Below are 22,075 nucleotides of genomic sequence, written 5' to 3'. Positions count from 1 at the left end.
GCCAGGAAGTGTCCTTTCGCTGGGCAGCCTGTCTTTCACAGGATCTTCTTTTTGGCTTCATTCTGTCTTTGCCCACTTTGTTGTGTAGTAACCTAAAGCAAAACAGTTCCGTTGCTGCCATCATCTGTAATCTGGAATGATAAACCTACTACCTCCTTTGTCTGCAGGCGTGAATTTATTTTTCTCCTTTGCATCTTCTCCTCAATTAACTCCATTTCTCTCCTGTTGACTGCAGAATTCTTCAGATTATTTTCCTTCCTTTCCGAGCACTGTCTTGAGCCCCAGACATCATGTCTTTTTTGTAGTGTGCATTATGGAAAGACCAGTAAAGACATTTAGGATGAAAAAAAGGGAACCCCTCTTCCTTGATAACAAAAATACTCAGGTTCTTGCAAGAAGCTTGCTCTGCATTCCTGGACAGATGTCAAGGTGAAAGATGAGTAGCTGTGTGGGAGACTTCGGATATTTCTGGACCTCTCAGCAGGACTGAGCATTCTGAGTTAAGAAGTTCAGAAAGTCAGTAGGATTTTTAAATCACTTTACCTATTTCAGCATGAGAAAGCCTTGTAAAGCTGTAGGTGGTAGAGTTACGTAAGTTAAGCTGTTATTTGTATAGTGGGCTGTGATTCATACAATTTGATGCATGAGTAAGTCATTTCAACATCGTAAGTTCTTTAAATTGGCAGCTCCCCCATAGCTTCCAAATGCTTGTGTTGTTTTTTTTCGGTAGTTTTTGCTGTTGTTATGTAGTCATATCTGCACATCACGACTGATGAAACTCCCCCAAAAAACTGACTGACAAGTATATCGGAAGCATAGTGGTGCAGTAGTTTGCAGCGCTGGTGCCCTGGGTTTGATTCCGAGCCTGGGGTGCTGTATGTGTGGAGTCTGTATGTTTTCCCTGTGTTCACATGTGATCCGCCAGGTGCTTAATTCATTGCCTTCTGGGAAAACGGGCCCTGGATTGAGTGTTTGTGTTTGTGTGTGCCCTGCAATGGACTGATGTCCCATCCAGGGTATATCCTGCTTTGCACCCGTTGCTTGCTGGGATGAGTTCTCTTTACACACACTACACTTAATGGATGGATTCAAGATTACTGCACAAAGGCAGGTTGAAGGGTTATTGCAGAGAGGTGCATCTAACACAGGTCTGTTCACCACATGGTGACTGCAGTGAAGAAAGCTCAAGTGGGGTTTCCTTGCTTTGACACAAAGCCAAATCTTAAGTTTAAGGTCTGCAACCTGGTCCTGCAGACCCATAGTCCTATAGGTTTTACAGGCAGCCTCAGTGAGTAGACATCTGAGAAGCATGTTTACTTCTGTTTATTAGGTTATTCAGAGCTCAGCTGGAAAGCAAACCAGAAGACACTAGAGCTATTCAGGACTGGAGCTACAGAAACCTGCTCTAAGAAAAAAAGTGATACTCTGTGCCTCTTTGAAATTGTCCAAGCAGAGCACTTTGCTTCAAGGATAGAGATGTTTTGGTCTTAGACTGGTGAGTGCACAGTAAAGTTCAAATACTGCTGTAGGTTTCCCTGAGGTACATTGGCTGTAGAAATGCAGTGAAATCTAGGGAAGTGGAAATGAAAATGTACGGGCTTTAATCATGGCCTCGCAGAGTGTTCACTCCTTTGGGAAAATCCAGGAGTGGCTTTGCCTTCTTCCAGATGACTTAATTGGAATTAATACAGGAGAAAGGATGTTTATGATGACACGCAGCACGCTTTCCGATTGTGCAGCACAAGGAAGGCAGATGGATGAAAGGCTGCAAAAAAACCCAGGGATTCAATTTTGTGCACTAATCTGTCCTGACAAACACTTCCATTAGCCTGTCTATGCATGAAGCAATTCATTTTACCACAGCTCACAGCACAACAATGTTTTTGTACACATCTTTGATACTGTTGCTATTGATTTTTTTTTTAACTAGGTGGTAGCCTTCTCTCCCGATACCCCCAAGATTTGGTTCACCCACACAGAATAACTCACTTCTTTTAATGGTGACGAAACGCCCTGCAGTATGGGTCTCTTAGCCCTATAAATAGCTTTAAACCTAAGGAGACAGGACCAGTCCTGACTGATCCCTAAAGTTCAAGCCCCATTTATTTTTCCAGTTAGTCCGTGTTTCCTTTTATACACACTCTGTATATAAAGAACTATCATCACCTGCAAGCAATGACCTTTTCAGCTCCTGACGGGCCCTCGCAGTATTCAGCCATGTGCTGCTATTGACGGAGACGGCTCAGCTGCTGCCAGATTGCACAGGGGCCATCAGAAGACCACATGTGCCCCTGTTCTGTGTGTGGGTACAGGGGGAAGCCCTGCTTTCTCCACAGGACCGCCTCATTCCCCTCTTCCCTGAGAGACCCAAAACAACATGATAGGGACCAGAGACTAAACTATCCAAATCCACCCTCAGCAAGATTGTCTTTTTTGAAACAAGTACTTCAATGTGAATGTTTTTTTCTAGCCTTTGAACACCGTTAATAATCTCTTAACAAAAAGAAGAGTCCTCAAAGGGTCTTTGGTTTCCATATCTATGCTCTTAAATATTATTTAAAAGATATTGGGTTTCTTGAGCTGTTGAAAAAGAAGTCAATCTCTCTTGCAGTGGTGCTAATCGGAGGCTATATTTCTAGAAATAACAGTTTGCACATACTATATAAACACTAGAAAAACACCAGTGCTTGCACTGAACCCACCATCCCTCCTTCTAACTGCTTCTTCAAATTCAGGGTCACTGGGGAGTTGGACTCTATCCTGCCAAGCAGGCGGAGCACGCCCTGGACGGGTCACCAGCACGCAGGGCCCACACACAGACACTAACACTCTCACACCAGGACCCGTTTTCCCCAGAATCCGATTAATCTACCAGTATGTCTTTGGGACTGTGGGAGGAACCTGGAGCAAACCCAAGTGAATACAGGGAGATCATATAAACTTCATGCAGATTCAAACTCCATGCACACGGTATTGCAAATCTGGAATTGAACCCAGGTCCCCAGCACTGTGAGGCAGCAATGCCAGCCGCTGATCCACGTCAGCTTAAAAACAAGCCTATGAAGCCGTTCAATGAAGCCATTTTTACACAAGTGTATTGCGTACTGTATGTGTTAGCAGCGAGAGCTATCGGCAGCAAAAAGTGTCAACATCCATTTACTCTGAGTAATTCATTTGAGCTGAGGATCCCACAGTGCACCACAGCCAAGCTCTCAGCTGTGCCAGCAGCCACACTGTCACTGTGCTTCTGTGACGCACTGAAAGCACGACAGCAAGTGGAGCAGTCAGCGATTTCTCTCGTCTGAATGGGAACAATAGTGGACCCTGAGTTGATCACCAGTTAGGGCTGGCAGAGTGCCACCTCCCTCTGTTCTCCTGAGCTCAGTGTGGCACAGAGCCTTCTATGATCGATGGGATTCCAGTTACTAATCGATGGTGTAGCTATAAGCTTGTAAGTAAGTTGTTTAGGCTTCAGAGAAGGTGCCAAGTGTTGCATAAGTTTTTGCTCACAGAATAGAAGCTCCATGAAGCCAGAAGCCCTATTTGTATTTTCTGGACACCATTTGGTGTCGCTCAGACTCCGGACGCAGAGGTGAAGGTGGCCTCTCTCACAATGCAACATGTGTGTTTTTATTTGCTGAGATTAAATAATGCATTGCACCAAGCTCAGAAATTAAAAAGGAAAGGGAACCGTATGCTGATTGAAAGATGATCTGAAAGAAACCTAGCAAAACCTCATTAATCATATCTAACAAGCTCAAACGTTTGCCATCAAAGTTCAGGTCAGATTCTGGTGAGAGTGACTGAGGCAGGTTTGGATTTGATGAGCTGTTATAAAGCCTGTGTGCTGTTGTGCTGCACTGACCTTAAGGCTTTGGGATAGATGCAGATTGCATGTGAGTGGGCTGAAAGCTTCCCTTCTTATTTTAAAAGCCGAGGGGGAATGACATGTGAGCAGGATATTCAAACGACGCTGCAAAGACACACTGCTGTGCTCGCTGAGCTCTGCCCGATTCTCCGAAGGGCAGCAGGCTGTGTGTGATACGCACTCTGCATGCTGTGTTCTTGTTTTTCTAAGAACTGCCTCCGACATCAGCGGCGGTGGATTTTCTACCATTCCACTGCGCTGCGCTGGAGCTGGGTGATAACAGAGCTACCTCTCCCTGCTTATCTCCTCGGCCACAATGTCTGCCAGGATGAACCTCTGGGCCTGATAAGTTTGGAGTCTTTTGACAAGAAGGAAAAACAAGTCACCTAAAATCCGGAAGTGGATTAGGGAAATCCTCAGTCCCACAGTAAACATGCCCGACTGTATCATGTGGACAATATCCTGTCTAGTGCGCTTGTATGAACTATCCTTCCCTTTATTATTTGAAAGCGGTTTATTACCAGTTCATTCCTGGGTATTCCATAGAAAACCAGAGACTTTCCTAGAAACACAGGGCACGTGAATGAAACACCAGTCCATTACAGGGCACCACATTTTTCCAGCATGTTAAAGTGTTTTATGTAGTATAGATATATTGATTAGTGTGTATAAGCATTTTCATGTGTAATAGGAATTCTTATCTGAAATGAAATCAATGATCACCAGAGTCTGTGCGCTGCTTTCACATGGTTGTTTTTCCATGCTCAAAATTAAAACTACACTGCACCCTAAACACAGCACACAGATCCATATGGGGTATTAATCAGTCATTCATGCCATCAGACTGGTATTAGGGAAAAACAGAATCTTCCTTCAAAATTGAAAAGTAGCAACACTATAACACACATTGACTATTCATGTATTCTGTCTCACCTCTCTCTCTAAGTGTAAATATATATATTATTATGTATAATAGAAAAATGCATAATTAATATCAAAGACATTAATGATATATAAGAACATGCAAAAAGTATTATAAAATATTCATGTTGTTTCATATTAAGAGAAAATTCAAGAAGGATGATGATTGTTACACATTGTTCGCTGTGCAAAACACAAAAACTTGGCACCACAATTTATCTAGTGCTTTGTGTTTGTTTCTGAACAGAGTCACAAATAGCTTTGATTATTTTCTCACATTCTCTTCTACTTCTGTAACAATTGCACTGATTTTTTCCTGTTATGGAAAAAAGGAAAACTGATGCAAACCCTGCTCAGGAGAAAGCATGAATCTGACCTGCTGTTTTTCAGCTTTCTGAAAAATGGATATCTGCGTTAGCTCCAATACTGAGACCAGTCTCTGTGAGGTCCTGGAAAAACAGACCCAGGGAAAAGACACCTTTCCCTCACAATTCCTTCCCCTCTTGGATAAGGTTACTGTAGTACAATATATGGGAAAATAATCTTTCTAGCTTTCTCGAATTTCCTGGACGGTAGGAAGAAGCCTGGCCAACGTCTGTATTATGCATTGTTCTATGAAGTGTGTATCCAGATGTTGAAAGCTGGTATGAGTTATTTGTCACGGCAAATGTTCACTTAATCCTCAATCATCTGAAGGTGGCAAAGAAAATAATATCTATTGAAACCACGCACTGCTGTGTTCCCTGTTTTCTGGTCTCCTTTGCATGTACCCTATATAGGTTTTTGGGATTGTGGTCAGCTCATGGCTCAGTTCTGTTTGGCTGCTCCAAGCTGGGTCCTAACTGTGTGGCTTCATGAGCTCTTCGATCTGCAGAAGCAGGTCACCTCATTCTGCCTTCGACTGAGCTTGAGCTTTTACTTGCTGAGCTCTGTGTAAAGAGATTTTATTCCCCGTCTCCTTGAGACAGGAATTATTAAAAAACTTCACACCGTTATTGTATTTTTGAAAGTTTTTGGTTTGGTGTGAATTTGTGCATTGCCTAAGTAATGTTTCAAACTGCATACAGTATATTGCATTTTGCTATTATACTTTATTGTATTCTGTTACCTCCGATTTTCTTGTACACAATACCATAAGTTTGGTGGTTTGGGTCTTTTACAAAATCAATTTCATTATACAATATATCTAAGATATGCAATTGGTGAAGGTCACACTAGTTTTCAATTTTGAAATGAAAATGTTTTTTGTAAATTTTGCAGCATGCGTTGAATTCGCTGATGCTATAAACATGGCACTCTGTATCACCTCTAATAATACACCCTATGACTCAAGCTCAGAGAGCTCTGTGAGAGGTCTTATGCTCCATTGAAGCCTCCCTTTTTGTGGTTGGATCACAGCTTTCTATACAATCTTTTGTCAAAACGTTTGCAGAACTTGACAGTAAGAAGCTCAGTAACAAAGCAGATTAGGAATTAAGATGAATTTCTTTTTTCAGTTCTGCTTCATGTGAAACAGACGCTTTTTAGTGGCCGCAGATGTGGCTCTCCGTGTTTATGGTCTTTCGTGAGGTAGTTCACCTGGCTTATAACTGATATGTTACACACCGTGGCCGGGGGTGGTGGCTGGTATGTACTGCTGTGCGCTGAAGAGAAGAAATAGAGAGCACTAACTGAAAGCACTGCTGCTCAGTTCTCAGCATGAGGCCAGCAATGACTGGCGCGGTGACCTCTGACCTCCTCAGGTTGTTTTGTTGAAGTGCTGCTCCATTTGAACCCTATGAAAAAGAAATCAGCGTCACTGCTGAGCAATCCGATCATTAGGCGTCTAATCAGTAACGAGCTGGTAATAATGTTCAAGACAAAACCTCAGTTTAGGCCCTCCCAGATTATTTCATTACACATTTGTATGATTTCATAGCGGTTGCCTCTGAGGGCTGGGATGTGTTACCCTGTGATTCATGAACAAAAATTAGATTCCTGTGTGGTTTGGTATCTGCCGGCATTTAGATTAATGATGCATCTTCTGTTTCGCTCTGTCTGGAGGATCTGGAGCTTGGTGCAAGGTGTTATTATGAAGATTATGTTATCAAAACAGCAGGTGAAAGGATGACAGAGGTGTTTGTTGGCTAATCGCACTGCTCTAGCCATTTGTACTTATAAGAGAGATATCCAAAGATCTCCTCACTGTTCACAAATGTTTAAGGCTAAGCAGGTCTTGGGTGGCTGGTGCTTGTTTGTACTCTCTGAAGTAGTTTTAACAGTCTTCTCTGCAGGGAATCTAATTTTGTATTAAATCTAAAAGGCACTCATTCATAAAATGTTTCCTATCTTTGCTGTTGCTATGGTGGGGAAGCCACTCTTTCACAGACACCTGCTCGTTTGTCTAACTTAAATAGTTATCATTAATTATTAATGAAGAGGTTGGAGACCCCAGTATTACCAACATCTGCTTTAATGTGTTTGCATCTGTGTTTGGACTATCACTTCTACATGTAGTTCATTCTGTAATTTTGTTCTGAAACATTTGTGGTGAACACAGGTCCTTGTATTTAAATCAGGAATGAGTTTACTTTGACTGATTTTTTAACTTTGTTGTGTCCATCACAGGGCAGGCACACAGACACAAGCTTACCAGGGCCAGTCCTCCTAGAAGCCAATGAACCTACCAGCAAGTCTGTAGACCATGGGAGCGTTTCAGAAGCCGGAGTACCGGAGGAAACCCACGTGAACATGGGGAGAACATACTAACTCCACCCAGAGAGCACCCCAGGCCTGGCAGGGTACGCGCAGACACAAACAAAGCAAGCTCACACCAGCACCAATTTCCCCAGGAGCCTGACGTCCGTGTCTTTAGAGTGTGGGAGGAAACGGGAGCACCTGGAGGAAACCCACACAAATACAAGGTAACCTAGAGACAACGCTGCAGATTCGGAATCGAACCCAGGACCCCAGAGCTGCGAGGCTCACCACTGCACCACCATGCAGCTCGCAATCAGAAACAGAAACACGCAATTACTTACTTACTTATAAACACAAAACAAGAGAGAAATAAAATTAACAGGAAAACAGCAAAAGGTGTAATATGCCTTTCTTAAAGTGATACCATTGGTTCCCTTAGTAATTGAGTACTACAATGGTGTTGTTGCTGGTGCCAGTAGATACTGTAGCACTGTATCTTCCCAAAGCTTCTCATTGATAAAAAGACCCTGTAAGCTTTATCAGCTTCAGCGATTCTCTTGACACACTAGGGGGAGGCTGCTGGCCCATATAGTGCTCTCTGAATGTAGGTTTTGTTTTGCACTTTTTATTTCTTGCGGAATTGTTTTTACAAAACACTCATCTTACTTCATTTGGAATGCAGTGGCTACTGGTTTCAGAACCAGCCAGGGGGAGTAAAACAGTTCTCATGGTATCATGGTTTATACACAAGGTGCTTGACACCTGCTCTCTTTGTTATATAGATTCACAGAATGATGAGAAAAGAGAGCTTTAGATGTAGTGTTACTTGGTATAAAGTGTCTTTTTTAAAGAATGAATGTCCTGTGTATATATCTCATTACTTTGACAATCAATTTCATGATAATTTGACTCTCTAACCACGTGTGGTTCACCGTCTAGGTCTTGGAGATGGTTTATGCCACTCTTCCAAGATCGGATGTGAACTTTGTTATCAAGTGACATGTTTGGAATTTGCTGTTGGCAAGCAGGTCAAGTTGTGATTCAGTTTGGCTCTTGGTTAACCACTGTAGATGTATGAGCTGGTCAAGCAGACAGGCTCAGGGATAATTTCTCATCCTAAAATCAAGAAGTCGAGCTTAGCTGAGGCAACGGGTGTTTTGATTACTTGAAAATGGCAAAAAAGAAATGGAAAAAGACACTGTTCTAAAGTCTGTGACCTGCTTAGAGAAGTGGGACAGACTAGGTTTTGGTCTGACTTTAATGTATGTGCAGTTCTGGTGGAATGACTTTAACATATTAGCAATTGTGGTTGCTTCCTGTCGAAAGGAATGTGCAGAGAGGAAATGTCTAGCTGTTCAGATAAAGTGTTCAGAACATGGCAACAATAGCTATTGTTTCTCAATTAGAGGTTAACTTATTACTTAGTGCAAAAAGAATGGAGCTCAAGGTTTCCTAATTCCCTGGAGTGTACTTTCTATAGAATGCAGGGTCTGGCCCAGTGAGTCCTTTAGGTACCCAGAACTGTTCTCCGGGCAGTAAATGAAAACTATACCAGAAAATTCTAAAGAAACCAAAAACCTTAATATAAAATCAAAGTGACACCAGAAGAAGAAGCAAGGTCACCATCTTGAGTTCGTCTTGAAGAATGACTTGCCTGACTTTGCTGGAGTTGACCTGTATTTCAATATAACATACCTGTTCCACATCCATCTGTAGGAAATACATCCTAATCTACACCATGTCATGAATAAATTGCAGTCAAAAAAGAAAAAAAGATTTTTTACACTACTTGTTCGCTGATTTTTAATGTTATTTACAGTCTAACTGACTGTGATAAGGAAGATCTGTGACTTTGTGCCGATGAGTAATGTTGAAATTTCTTTACTGCGACTTTGTGCCGATAAGTCATGTTGAAATTTCTTTACTGCGAGCGACAAGTGTGGTTTGACACCAGAAAACTCCCTGTAATAACAGTCCATTGGGTGTCAAGTGAGCCACTGTTGCTTTTCAATTTCAGTGAATTTGCTGCACTAAGCTCACACACATGCATCTCTGTAAAAACAACGCTACTGATACAGTCCACACCCTCCCCCCAAACACTCTGCCTCGTATTTCTGTATGTCTTTCCTAGAACCCAGAATGAAGCATCTTACTTTAGAGCAATGTTTGTATTTTGTGCCCCTTGGCCTACAGCCCTGCACATCCTTCCTCTGTGTAGCTTGGCCCCAGTCAGCAGCTTTACAGAATGAAGCCCAGGGAAGCCCTCTGTCCATTTCCACATGTGTTGACAAGGTCAGAAGGTCAAGATGGACTTGCTGTTGACACTTCTATACCGAATGGTCATTGCATTTTGGCCTGACTGGCAGACAAGTGTCACCTTTGATGGAGAACCCACAGTTTGTCCAGCTTTCCTTATAAAATTATGACAGCACTACAAGTGGGAGGTGAGGAATGGGCAGCTATTTCAATCCCCAGTCTCCCCTATGAAAGGAAAGTTATGAAGAGGTCAGCAACAGCGTCAATTCTGAAATAGAAAACTGATGCTCTTGGGAGAGAATAGGCAGATGGGTTATTTTTATCAAGTGCTGTTTGGTTGTTTTTGTATACGTCTAACAGCTCATACAGTACAGCCTATCGCTCTTTTCTTTTTGAGCTGTTAATCAATAATTTTATTACAAATGTGCGTTCTATGTTGATGCTTCATTAATCATCTCATCTTCGCTGAGGTTTTAAATTTTAATTTTGAACATTTTTTTTAAATGCCTAAAATGAAACAAAAAACAGAGGTGATGTGGAGTAGTGTTCAGATTTCTGAGCTCATAAGGACGTGGTTGTGGGTTCAAATCCCTGCTGTGTCACTCAGATCTTTCTTGCAACGTGCCTCGATATAAGAATGGGCACAAATAGTGCTCTGAAAAATTAAAGAGTTAGTCATATAGATTAATAAAGATAAGTGACAAAAATTATGTGATTAGTGCAAAAGTCACTTAATTAAAGAGAAATGGAGCAACGTTGAAGTGGCAGATTATCATTGCTTTAGAGATTATCAGTGAAGATATGGAACTTTTTAATCTGTAATGTGTTTTAGTTCCCTAAAAAAGACCTTTGCTTTGAATGCTTTAAGTGGGATTGTTGCTTCATATGTCCGGTAAGACTATTTTGATAAAAAAGAGGATTGCATCTTAGCTCGGCAATACAGAACACTATTATGTAACACTATTCTATTAAAACAGATTGAGTTAAACTAGTCTGTTGACTTCAATAATACAATTTTGGATCAAAACAAAAGCTCTTTGTGTGCTCTGAGCTCATAGTTTCAATTATTTTTCATTTTTATTTTTATTGCACAAAGAATTTTTATTTATCTACAATACCTTTTTGTGTATAACTGTCATTAATTGAAAAGATACTGCCATATATGTTAAAGCACTGTCAACTTTCATCTCATCAGTGAGCAGATTCTGCACAGTTTGGCGATGAAAAGCAACAATTTAGCTATTTTGTCTGAGAGGGAGTAAGGAGCAGTACCGTAAATTATATCTTTTTGTCTCGGTTTATAAATATGAGGCTTCACCCAGTAGGAAGTGAAAGGCAAAGTTTAACACAAAGAGCTGCTGCGTTTGGCATCGCAAACGTTCTACTGTGCAACAGCGCCACTATGTGGTAAATGTTGGTAACACCTCTGTCTGTTTAATGAACCTATTGGAAACGGACGTTCAAATCGGGGTTGGGAATGGGTTCCGGCTTTGTCTGTCCATTAAAAGCCTTTGCCTACAGGAAAACAGTTCTGTCAATCACAGGTCCATAAGCAGGATTTGTTCTTTGACAGTTCTGGCTGCAAGTCTTCAGCAGATGCAGAAGACTGAAGGCTTAGACAGTTCCAACTTGGCTGCCTCTATTTTGGCACCCTGTTGCAAGAAGCAGCCAACTAACTCACAAGTGCAGGGCACAGGCAACACGTCCTCAGAGTTCAACAGAAGTTGAGCTTGAAATATACGAGTCTTGAAAGATAACAAAAGCATAACGTAAAGTTTTATTTAAAAAATATAGTTGAGACAGGGATAAAATATAAAAAACTAAACTATAAAAACAGTTCTGCACACCTAGGGTACTACGATTTCAGTTAAACCACTTCATATGATTTGCCTTATAGCAGACAGTTGCTATAGACATAGGTTACCAGTTCCAGCCTAGCCAGAAGTAATGAATAAATTTACATTATCCTGCAAATGCTTCTGGCACAGTTTGACACTTGACACTTTGCAGCAGGAGTTCATTTGGACTAGCCAACAGTCATTTGCTCAGGTACGCTTCTGCTAGGAACCGAGTTTCTCAATCTTGCCTGAGGGTTTCAGCAGGCCTGGTAGACCCAGACTCCTGTTCCCTCGGTAATTACCCAGGCTGGGTATTCTCAGCTGCACACGAAGCTCCAGCTGTCAGATCCAATTCAGAGCTTTACATTGATGACTGCACCTCGCCTAAAGAAAACCAAAAAAGAATCAAAATCTCATCTTGGTGACCTGAACAGCCACTCCTCCTAGGATACAACAGACTGCATTTCAGGGGGATCGAGAGACACTGTTTTTCCCCTGGAGAAGCCAAAATGCCTGTGATACTCTGATATGCCTGTGATATTATTTGGCTTTTTTTAAAAAAAAAAAAAGCTCCAATGCATAACATTGCTTCAAAGTGGATTTAGTTTTGATGTCAGGCAGCCACTAGGGGACAGTGTTGCTGGGAAACAAATAATAGTTTAACCAGCATGGAGGTGCAGTTGATAGCACTGCTTGGCTTGCAGTGCTGGGGCCCTGGGTTCAATCACAGGCCTGGGGTGTTATTTGTGTGGAATTGGTACAGTATGTTCTCCCCATGTTTGTGTGCATTTATTTCAGGTTCTCCAACAGAGTATCACTAACATGCAATCACCTTATCACCTAAGGCCACATGGTTCCTTCTGCAAGAAAACAACCAAACCATCAGAGGGTTTATGATACAGCTGTGCAGAGATGCAAGCTTTCTGATATGATCTCAGAGAGCTGAATTGTTTATCTTGGGGGAGATCAGAATGATCAATGCAAAATTTAAAGACCTTTAAAAAGTATCATAAATAGCACAGATTTTCTCTTACTCTCATCGGTACCTTTATTTTTAAATCCTCAGCATGCAGCGGTACAACAATCTTGATAATAGTTTAAATTGTAAAATGCATGAGTAAGAATATCATGTGCAGCTTTGACTGCCTATATCCCAGTTCTCTGGACTAATGGAATGTCCTACGCTGACAGGCTAAAAGAACTGAATCTAACCCTAACCCTGAATGAAGATTACTTGATTCAAGTACTGTATTTAAAATCCTCCAATGCACTGACAGTCAACTGAGAAGACTTCATCAAGAGGAACAGTGAAGCACGATCTAGACAACACGACAGCCATCTAAGTCAAAGAGCATTTAAGCCTGAGACAACAGGAGGCATCTCTGTACACAAAGGATTGTGGGGGTTTGGAAACAAAAAACTACCCAGGTAGGTTTTTAAACCCGATACCCTGACTTTCTCCAAAAAATGGCTGGATCTGATCCTCAATTCACGTACAGTAGTTGCTAGCAAACCATATGAGGACCAAATGGTCTCCTCTCTTTTGCAACCTTACATTCTAATTTATGGAGACTAATGAAGAGCTCCTTCGTGTGAGTGTTACCTGATGTCAGAAGCTGGGCGGTCTTCCTGTCCTCTGTCACATACAGAGCTGTCATAAGGAAAAAGAAGCCCCCCAGGACCCCGGCAAAAGGGCACAACAGGAAACTGTATTCCAGGCTGCGGAAAATCCAATAATAAGAGTTGGGTTTCTCGCTGCTCAGGGCATCTGAGACCTGAGAAAAAGAGACAGAAAGAGGCTTTCCTTCATTGTTCCACTTGGGCTACCCTGTGAGTGTGAGCACGGCCCAGAGAAAGTGTGAATGATTAAAGGACAATTCTGTCCCCCCAGACTCGGTGATGTGCTGCAGTGAGGTGAGACTTTTTTTAAAGGCTGTGATAAATTCAGAATGAAACCTTGCGTGGGGGAAGCCACAGCAGACACGAATATAGACTTACCATGCTGGTATCTTATTCATCTGTTCTGGCAGTGAGATATAATGAACCTTCAGAACGTGAAGAAGACTCCACAGTACGTTTCTTCTCTTTTTAGCATGGAATAAATGATTACTTGTTCCTTTAAAGATTCAGACTGTCTATGTAGTGTGCTTTGTATTTTGCTGCTGTGGTCTCTCTGGAAGGTACTGCTTGTTGCTTTTCTACCTCTGGAAAAACTGACATATGGTCTACACTCGAGATCTGAGCACTTCTGGAAGATCTGGTTGCCCCTTTGGACTTGTATTGAAAATCTCCTTTCTTAATAAAGTGATTTCTTTTCTCTTTCTTTCTAGTATTACTGTGGTAGAGGAGGGCTGTGCAATCCTGTCTCATGCCCTCATGAATGATGCTGTAAGCTGACCGCTTACTCTTGTGAAAAGCAAATCAAAAGAACATTAAAACAAGACTTACTATGCCAATGAGGTAAGGACTACCAGCATCACCTAGGAGATGGCACACCATAATCTGTAAGGCCTCTGCTGTAGCCCGTCTGGTGGGTATGACAACGTACTGGAAGAGAAGTATTGGATGAACCCCAAACAGAACAGAACCAGTACAGAACCCCAAAGCTGCACAGGATTGCCCATATCTAGGAGTTACGAAACTTCTCATCTAAATCACAGAGTATCGCAGGCAGTCCCTGATGCTAATACTGGAAGAGAGGAATTGGGAATGCTGTAACAACATCACCATTTTGCATTGTGTTCTTGTCAGATTCCTGCTTCAGTAAAACTTTAAGCTGAATAATTACATCAGGATGTGCCAGTGTGCACTCTCTGCAGAATCTGCAGAGCAAGTTCGATTCATCTTTAAATATGATCAGCTAACTTTGGTCTAGTGTAAGTTATCTGCAAAGTTAAAATGCCCGTTTTCCAACAATTACCAGGTGAAACCAGGTGTTAATGTTAACGGTCTAATTTTTCTCAGCTCATGGATGAGACACTCACCAGTAAAATGTCGGCCAGGATAGCCCAATTCAGAGACAGCAGTGTCTCCCCAAAAACAATAAACACCTTGGGCGGACAGAAAGGAGACAAGCAACGGTGATTTTTGAGCTCACTTGCATGGTTTGCCTTAAATCAAGCCAAACATTCGTTAAGAAAACTGTATCTAAGGCAAAATCGCTTCAGGTCATATCTGCATCTGAGGCAGATCAGCTTGGAGACAATGCTAAAGAATATCTGTGTTTGTTCTTTTACATCAGAGTCAACACATACCTTTATAGAACTTATTTATTGTACAGTCTCTAAACTGCATTTTATGGAGTGGTTGTTTTCCTGAATCCTTCTGATTTAAATAGACTTATACTCTAAATGCAAGTTAATGTTTAGGAACTCATTTTACCTCTTTCTTGCAAAGTCATTTCTTGCTTCTTTCAATAACCATTATGAAGCTTCCCTGAAATGTGTTGTAGACATTATACTTTTATCTAAGCAGCTGAACCAACACTTCTTGCCTTGTTTTAATTTGGATTTCTCTTCAAAAGTGTGACCTCTGAGCCCTAGGACCATTGTAATGACCTTATCAGCTCTTTATTACTTGAGCACTACTCTCTTATTCCCCTGTGAGATCATAAACATGCAATTGAGAAGTACCTAAAAATCTAGAACTTCAAACTGTGATTTAAGAAAGAGAAGTGTTCTCACGTAAGTAGCAGGTATGCTCCTGTGCGCCAACACAATGGCCAGGAAGAAGCAGGGGGAGGAGCCAAGCATGCCCACCGCACAGATCAGGGGGTCTGCATGAGGGATGCTGTCTCTTAGTCTCCTTGCGATGGATGTGCCAATGAAGACACCCACGATCCCTGTCACTATGGTCACAGCGCCAAATATGTAGCTGAAAGAGAAGAGTGGCGCCGCTCTCAGCACTAGGTACTTCTTTGGTACTACAGTTATAAATATTATGTTGTACTTTCCTCACAAAGATGCAAGTTTTAGCATTCTCTCAGTACAGGACCTCGGGAAAATATTGGATAAGCTGACCGTTTCCTTTCCTACGGATTTGCCTGTAGGCAGAGAACTGGGAATAATGCATCTGCGAGGAGAGGGGAAGATCGGGGAGTTACCTGTCAGTTGTGTCGCAGGGCTCCTGGTTACAGGGCAGTCTGACTTTCTGTACCACCTGAGCCCGGGACAGGAACACGGGGGTCCAAAACGCCAGCGCCCCGGTGACGAAAGCCATGGCGGTGCACCCAAGGGAGGACCAGACGAAGCTGCGGCTGAAATGGACAGAGGTGACCGTCTTGATCAGGTTGCACACTCCTGTGTTTGTGCAGGCCTCCGCCGTGTGTGTCCTGCCCATGAAGACAGGGAAGCTGTTCTTCCCATCTGTAGTACAGCTAGTGGATTTCGAGATCGGGCGAGTCAAACATGTGCTTTGGCTGTGTGACTGTGTGCCTGGCCGCTAGGACTTTCACTGACTTGAAGTGAATCTTCTCCATCTGAAGCAAAGTTCGAACTGCAGCCCCCTTTTGTGTTACCCAGGAGCTAAAGGATTAGGATGGTGGTAAAGACTGACTTCTTGAGAAGGTACATGACGTCTTCCTTATAGGAAGTCTGCTCCACCCGTCCCTCTCCGGACATTTCAGAGGCTCCTCGGGAAGGGTTGGGAACCAGCAGGATGAGCAGGAGGAGACCCGCAATTCCAAGAATGGGAGTGAGCTGCAACACAGGCAACAGATCGTGTGTTATTAGCCTACAAACGCTGCAATTTAAAATAACAACCCAGTAAAGAAAGAAATCACACAGCCCCGTATAGCAGGACCTATAAGTTAATATATCACTCTTTCACCAGACCTTCATTAATCCAGAAATACATATTACTTGGCTTTTAACAGATAACTAACTGACTGTGAAGTTCAAAATGCTTGAAGAACAATTTGCCTTTGCCATCAGGGTGCAACTATTCTCATGTTTGTATCATTTTTGCTAACCCCACCCTGTACTCTGCTTTTTTTTTTCTAAATTCACGATCATGTTGTTAATCTGATTCTAGTTCCTGCTGATCACGCGACTGAGTGCCACCTCTCTAGTCTTGTCTAGTTTTTCTTCCTGGAAACTGTTGTTTTTCTAGTTCTGCTTTTTCTGCAGGCTGAAACCTTCAGAAACCTTTCCCTTGATTCAGCCATGCATGTGGGTGAACAGGAGTGAGAAGATGCTCACTGTATTGCATTGTGAAGGTACATGCGTTTGGAAAAATATTTTTAAAAAGACCAGATTAATAATCAATCAAATGGCACAGAAGAAATCGGAAGGATTTGCAGTTCAGGTCTTTATATATTTGATGAATTAGTAGAATGTACTTGGATATTCCCCCCCATCCTCCAAAATCCCAAACATTGCTTCAAACCCCGTACAAGGGAATTGTGATAAAAATCGGGGAACCTGAGAAGCACAGTGGCACTTTGGTTAGCATCGCTGTCTAGCAGCAGTGGGGCTCTTGCTTCAAATCCTGGGGTGCTATCTGCGTGACCTTTATATGGTCTCCCCATATTCACATGTGTTTCCTCCAGGTGCTCCAGTTTGCTCCCACAGTCCAAAGACATACCGGTAGGTTAATTGGAATCTGGGAAAATTGGGTGTGAGCGTGTGAGTATCTGTGCCTGTGTCAGTGTGCTCTGTGATGGGCTGGTGTCCTGTCCAGGGTGTATCCCACATTGTGCCCGTTGCTCGGTGGGATAGCCTCCCACTGTCCCACGACCCTGTATTGGTTGAAGTGGTTAGAAAATGGATGGATGGCTTTGTAAAGGTTTGCCAGCTCTTACCCTGAGTGCCCAGTGCCAGTCCCCTGTGGCACTTGCAATACCAGATCCAATTATATATCCCAGGCCACTATGGAGGAAAAAAAAAAACAGAAGAATATTTTGGTTGAATTAATTCGTAGTGAATGTCATAGACTCAAGACTTAGCTGTATAAGTGGGTTTTACTTCTAGGTGTGTTTACATTACTGACAAAAATAAAGTAGATTTTCATATTGACATTTTGTTTCCGGACAGTCTTAGATCCCCCAGCCCAATTGAAAAGGGTGAGTGGTTTCCCCATAGTTAAATCTCTGATACTCAATGTCACTTCCTAAAAGCGAAAGGTAAGATTTTAATGAGGAGTTTTAATTGCCACACCAGGAAATTTGTCATTACTGTATGTGGCTCTTTTAACAACCCGTTATGATGCCTACACCTCCATTTCTGCAAAGATAAGGAGCACAATGTATCTCTGTTATTTACAAAGAGAGACCTCACCTTCCAACAGGAATGAAAATGTAGAAAAAGGAGATCACCCATGTCCTCTGGTTGCCAGAGAAGAGGTCCCCAATGATAGTAGGTGCAATGGTAGAGTAGCTGGCTTCTCCAGTTCCCACTAGGCCTCTTGTTACCACTAGCAACCAGAAGTACTGCAAAACAAAAGGGTTTTTGAGGTCAGCACATGACTGGAGAACACAGGTTGTCTGTGTTTGACACATAAAGAGCAGCGATATTCAGCCCTGGTCATGAAGAGTCACAGCCTAGCCACTTCCTAAAGATCTCATTAAATCTACAATGGCTAAAGTCCCATGTATACACCCATATCTATCAAGTACTGTGGATCCTTACAAAACGAGGATTTTAGTTGCTAAAACAAACGTACAGGCAGATAAACAAATTCATGTGGATTTTGGAACTGCTGAAAAACTGGTCAGAGAAGCCCAGACTTCGATCTATTCACTTTTTATTTAAAAAAAAACACATTAAACAAGTTCAGAAATCATGTTATACAAATACCTGATGTATGAGTTTTCTGAAGGTATCTTATCACTGTACACATCGTGATTATGTTACGTATCATTGCACTTACTAATCTAGAAAAGCTTCATTTGGCTGAAAGTTATGAAACAGGAAATTTGAAGTCAATAATCTAGTCAAGTAGGTGATTAACGGATGAAGTAGAAAGAAAACTGGAAATAATGCTGTGCTTCTTATGGACTCTGATGGCGTGTCAGTTATGGTGTCTATCTGTATTCTCATAAATTACACACGTGTGAAGCATTGATCTCTTCAATTAATAAATGGTGAACACTCTGACATGAATTTGGGGGAGCTTGTCTCTTACCGACTTGGTGATGAAGGAGCTACACAGTGTTGTAGCGATCCACACACTCAGACCTGCGATCATGATCAGCTTCCTGTTGTAGCGGTCTCCGAGGTAACCGAATATGGGGGCCAACAGCATGAAACTACAGATGAACACTGCAAAACACAGTAAGACCAGCTGCACATGGAAGTCATTGCACACTGTGGAGTCACGATCTTCCAGGGCCTGTCAGGCTCAGTCTCCAAAGAGGCTGCAAGCTCACTTGTCTTTCGTTCCCCCCAAGCCCACTCTTAGATAACAGTTCAAATTATTTTCTTAATTTTAAAAGATGACATGAATATTTCCATCCAAGTTGGATTTTGTTTTTAAGCTTTTGTGTAAAAGATGCTCCTGTTATCTAATAACATGGGAACGTTCTGTGGGTGAGGCCCTGAGAGTCCCTGCTTTAGATCCCTGATTTGCCACTGTAGTGAAGTGCCTGAGGAATTTCTGACTCAGGGTGACATCCTATGGTTTGTTCAGCTTTACTAGTCAAACATTTTTGAAAGTGGCAAGCTCAGCCTTCCCCAACCTCATTCGACGGTGGGGTAAATGTTTCTATCATTAGCAAACCCATTCATTAATCAGTCTTAAAGTACACCTAAAAGAAAATAAAACATTCCGTAGGATCCTCTATTTTACTGTAATACCTACTTTATTTAATCAAATACTGGCAGCGCAGTCCCAGGATTTTGATGCCTTTTAAAACCATGAACTCTTTCTGTTTCTAAGTTATAGAGACAGCTTTCGGAAGCTGTATGAAAAATGCATGAACTCAAACACACCTGTCTGCAGCAGACCAGATGTGCTGTCATTTATGTCGAAATACTGCTGGATGTTCAGTAGTACACCTAAAGGATGAATATAAAAAATATATAGTTAGAATGCTGTGCCTTGTTTTCTTATAGAGTTCCTTTACAGTCTTCGGGAGCGAAAGATATCAACCAAATGTGTAACAAGATATTTTGTGTTAAGTTAGCTCAGACAGGCAATGGCTACTGCCATGAATTCCAAGGTCTAACACCAATTAGGTGTTCTAGATATGAAACAGGATTATTCAATCATATAATTGTGTAATGGTTTTATTTTCAAATAAACTGAATTAATATTGTTGACATTGTATAGAGTTTCTCCTGCATTCGTTATGATTAAATTCGGAGACGTGAAATCACTCACGAAGCACATTCCAAAAACACATCCTACCTGCAATTGTGTAGCGATCCATGAAGTTCAGCAGGTTGATGTAGCACAGAACTGCAGCAGCTACATAGGATCGCCTGGGCGAGACCTTTGCATCTTCAGCCTTCGGATTTCCAAGGTCTGTGTGGCTCTCACTAAATGAACCATAGACATGAGCTGCTCCTGAGTGTAGTCGTGAAATTTCACTGTCCTGGCTGTCCTCTGTAACTTCCATCCCGGATTCCGACAGGTACTGTAACTCTTGACGTTGGAGATCCGTTTAATCGCCGTTCTGTCAAGGGAAATAGTACAATGTGTGCCCAAGATCTATCACTTTTTAAAGTCTTTGCGATAACCATTGTGTAAGAATATTTTCAAACAGCTTTTCCTAGCTGTGGTTTGTGGTAAATAACTTAAGAAACAAAATACTGAAGCTAAAGGAGGTGTAGCAGTTAGCACAGCTGCCTTGCAGTTTTAACGTTCTAGATCTGATTCCAGACTAGAAATGTGGAGTTTGCATGTTCTCTCCATGTTCACATGCGTTATCTCCCATTTTTAGTTCCAAGACATTATCTCAGAGATCAACCGTGCCTTTGAGGGGGAAAAAAACTGTCCTTAAGCAAATATTTAACTATTTTCTAACCTTTTATAAAGTAAATGGATAAAAAACCCGATTTAGATTCAGTGTTGGTAAAGACAAAGTATTGATGCAGCGCAAAAGGTATTCAGATGTTTCCAAGATCATCTTTGGAAAAGCTTGCATAGATTAGAACCTTTGTCATATTTTCAATGTGAATGCCTCTGTTATATGCTGGGGGTCAGGCTTGCAGGTGAACTCGTGGACCATGACATTATCAGACAGGTAAGGCGTGAGAGGAGACCAGTGGCATTCAGATCCAAGAGCCTCATTAAACTTCGTATAAGAAGAAGCTACAAAATCAGCCCCCAGAAAATAGTTTTGCCGATTGGTTCCATACCCTCAAACCTCTTTGTGCAAAAAAAGTTGCCTTTGTTCTTTGTCCTTTGTCTCATACTGTACATAATGCACAGTTTGTGTACTCTTCCTTTTATGATTCTGAATAACTCTGCAGTTAAGGTCTTTAAAATTGGTCATAAAATCATGTTTGCAGAATGTGATTAAGCTGGGCATTCTTGCACCCCAGTCTGGATGGCACAGTCACAACCAAGTGAAGTGCATTTAGTCTTCAGGTAGACACATACTGTACATACACAAGTCTGTGATGAGAAATCTCGTACTCCTGGAGGTTGCAAACAAGCAGATAAGACATAAAATGCAAATAAGCAAGATACATGTTGAAAAATTATGCCTGAACATTTTATTTTACTTTCCAAGTACAAGTACAAAATACAAGTGTTGTATTATTGTTTTTGAGTGAAGGGGATTTTTTTAAAGCCTTGTATGACTGCTAATAATACCATTTCCTAAATTTAACTGTAGGTTTGCACAGTCATAGAAATGTTTTGCAGAACTGAAGTAAAATGTTTTGCAAGCCTTTACTATGTTTCTCAAGATGTCTGCCGCAGTGCTGAATTAGATGAAGGGGTGTGGTTTCTGAATTAGTGTGCAAATTTGTAATTTACTTCACTACCGATACTTTAAAATTGTGTTAAAAATGCAGTTTCAGGCAGATGAACTAGAATTAAGTAGCATTACGTATCTTGAAGAAAAACAGAATTGCAAAGATGTAATACTGTTTTTATAAAAAAATATAATATAAATCTAAAATAAATATACATATAAAATAAAAATCCATTTACCGCTATTAATTAGCAAGAATCAGCCATAATTAGCAGAAACATTGCTATAATACTACAATGCTCTTGTCAAGCTAACACAATCCAACACAATGACAACAACTTTAAAGGATCTATTCTCACAAAACAGTCAACTCATGAAGAGTCCAACGTGATGCTTCTGAGCATTGCAGCAAGCCTGTTCCTCTACTCCAATCACGCTGCATGTCTTCGGCTTTGAATCAAGATTTCTTACTGGCTGCATGAGGGTTTGAAACGTCTTCTGGTCAGCTCATTCTGTTTTGTTGGCTCCGGCAGACAATTTGTGGATAAAGGAGAAATATTTCTCACTGCATTAATAAGCTGTACTTCACAATATTAAGCACGGCCCCTTCCCCCCTCTTTCCTTTTTGGGACGCCCTCAAACAGTTCCTCA

General features: G+C 41.6%; 1 protein-coding gene and 1 long non-coding RNA gene across 2 annotated transcripts in view; one reads left to right on the top strand and one right to left on the bottom strand.

Moving 5' to 3' along the window:
• The window catches only part of LOC148643624 (uncharacterized), a 21,843-nt gene extending 7,828 nt beyond the window's left edge, over positions 1 to 14,015 (top strand). Inside the window, exons 2-3 of the long non-coding RNA XR_015929083.1 lie at positions 7,397 to 7,692; positions 13,893 to 14,015. This is a non-coding gene — a long non-coding RNA (uncharacterized LOC148643624). The remainder of the gene's footprint in view (positions 1 to 7,396; positions 7,693 to 13,892) is intronic.
• spns3 (SPNS lysolipid transporter 3, sphingosine-1-phosphate (putative)) lies at positions 11,483 to 22,075 on the bottom strand. Its single transcript, XM_088616307.1, has 13 exons — positions 21,896 to 22,075; positions 19,909 to 20,176; positions 19,491 to 19,556; positions 18,685 to 18,821; positions 17,838 to 17,989; positions 17,363 to 17,429; positions 16,117 to 16,259; positions 15,665 to 15,817; positions 15,246 to 15,435; positions 14,547 to 14,612; positions 14,011 to 14,109; positions 13,166 to 13,337; positions 11,483 to 11,946 (listed from the first exon to the last, which is right to left on the bottom strand). Exons 2-13 carry the CDS (start codon positions 20,117 to 20,119, stop codon positions 11,924 to 11,926), a joined length of 1,479 nt encoding a protein of 492 aa, XP_088472433.1. The 5' UTR covers positions 20,120 to 20,176; positions 21,896 to 22,075; the 3' UTR covers positions 11,483 to 11,923.

The sequence above is a fragment of the Lepisosteus platostomus genome, chromosome 22, assembly GCF_059453375.1.
Source record: "Lepisosteus platostomus isolate fLepPlt1 chromosome 22, fLepPlt1.hap1, whole genome shotgun sequence".
NCBI classification, from domain to species: Eukaryota; Metazoa; Chordata; class Actinopteri; order Semionotiformes; family Lepisosteidae; genus Lepisosteus; species Lepisosteus platostomus.
This window is presented reverse-complemented; position numbering and strand designations above follow the sequence as displayed.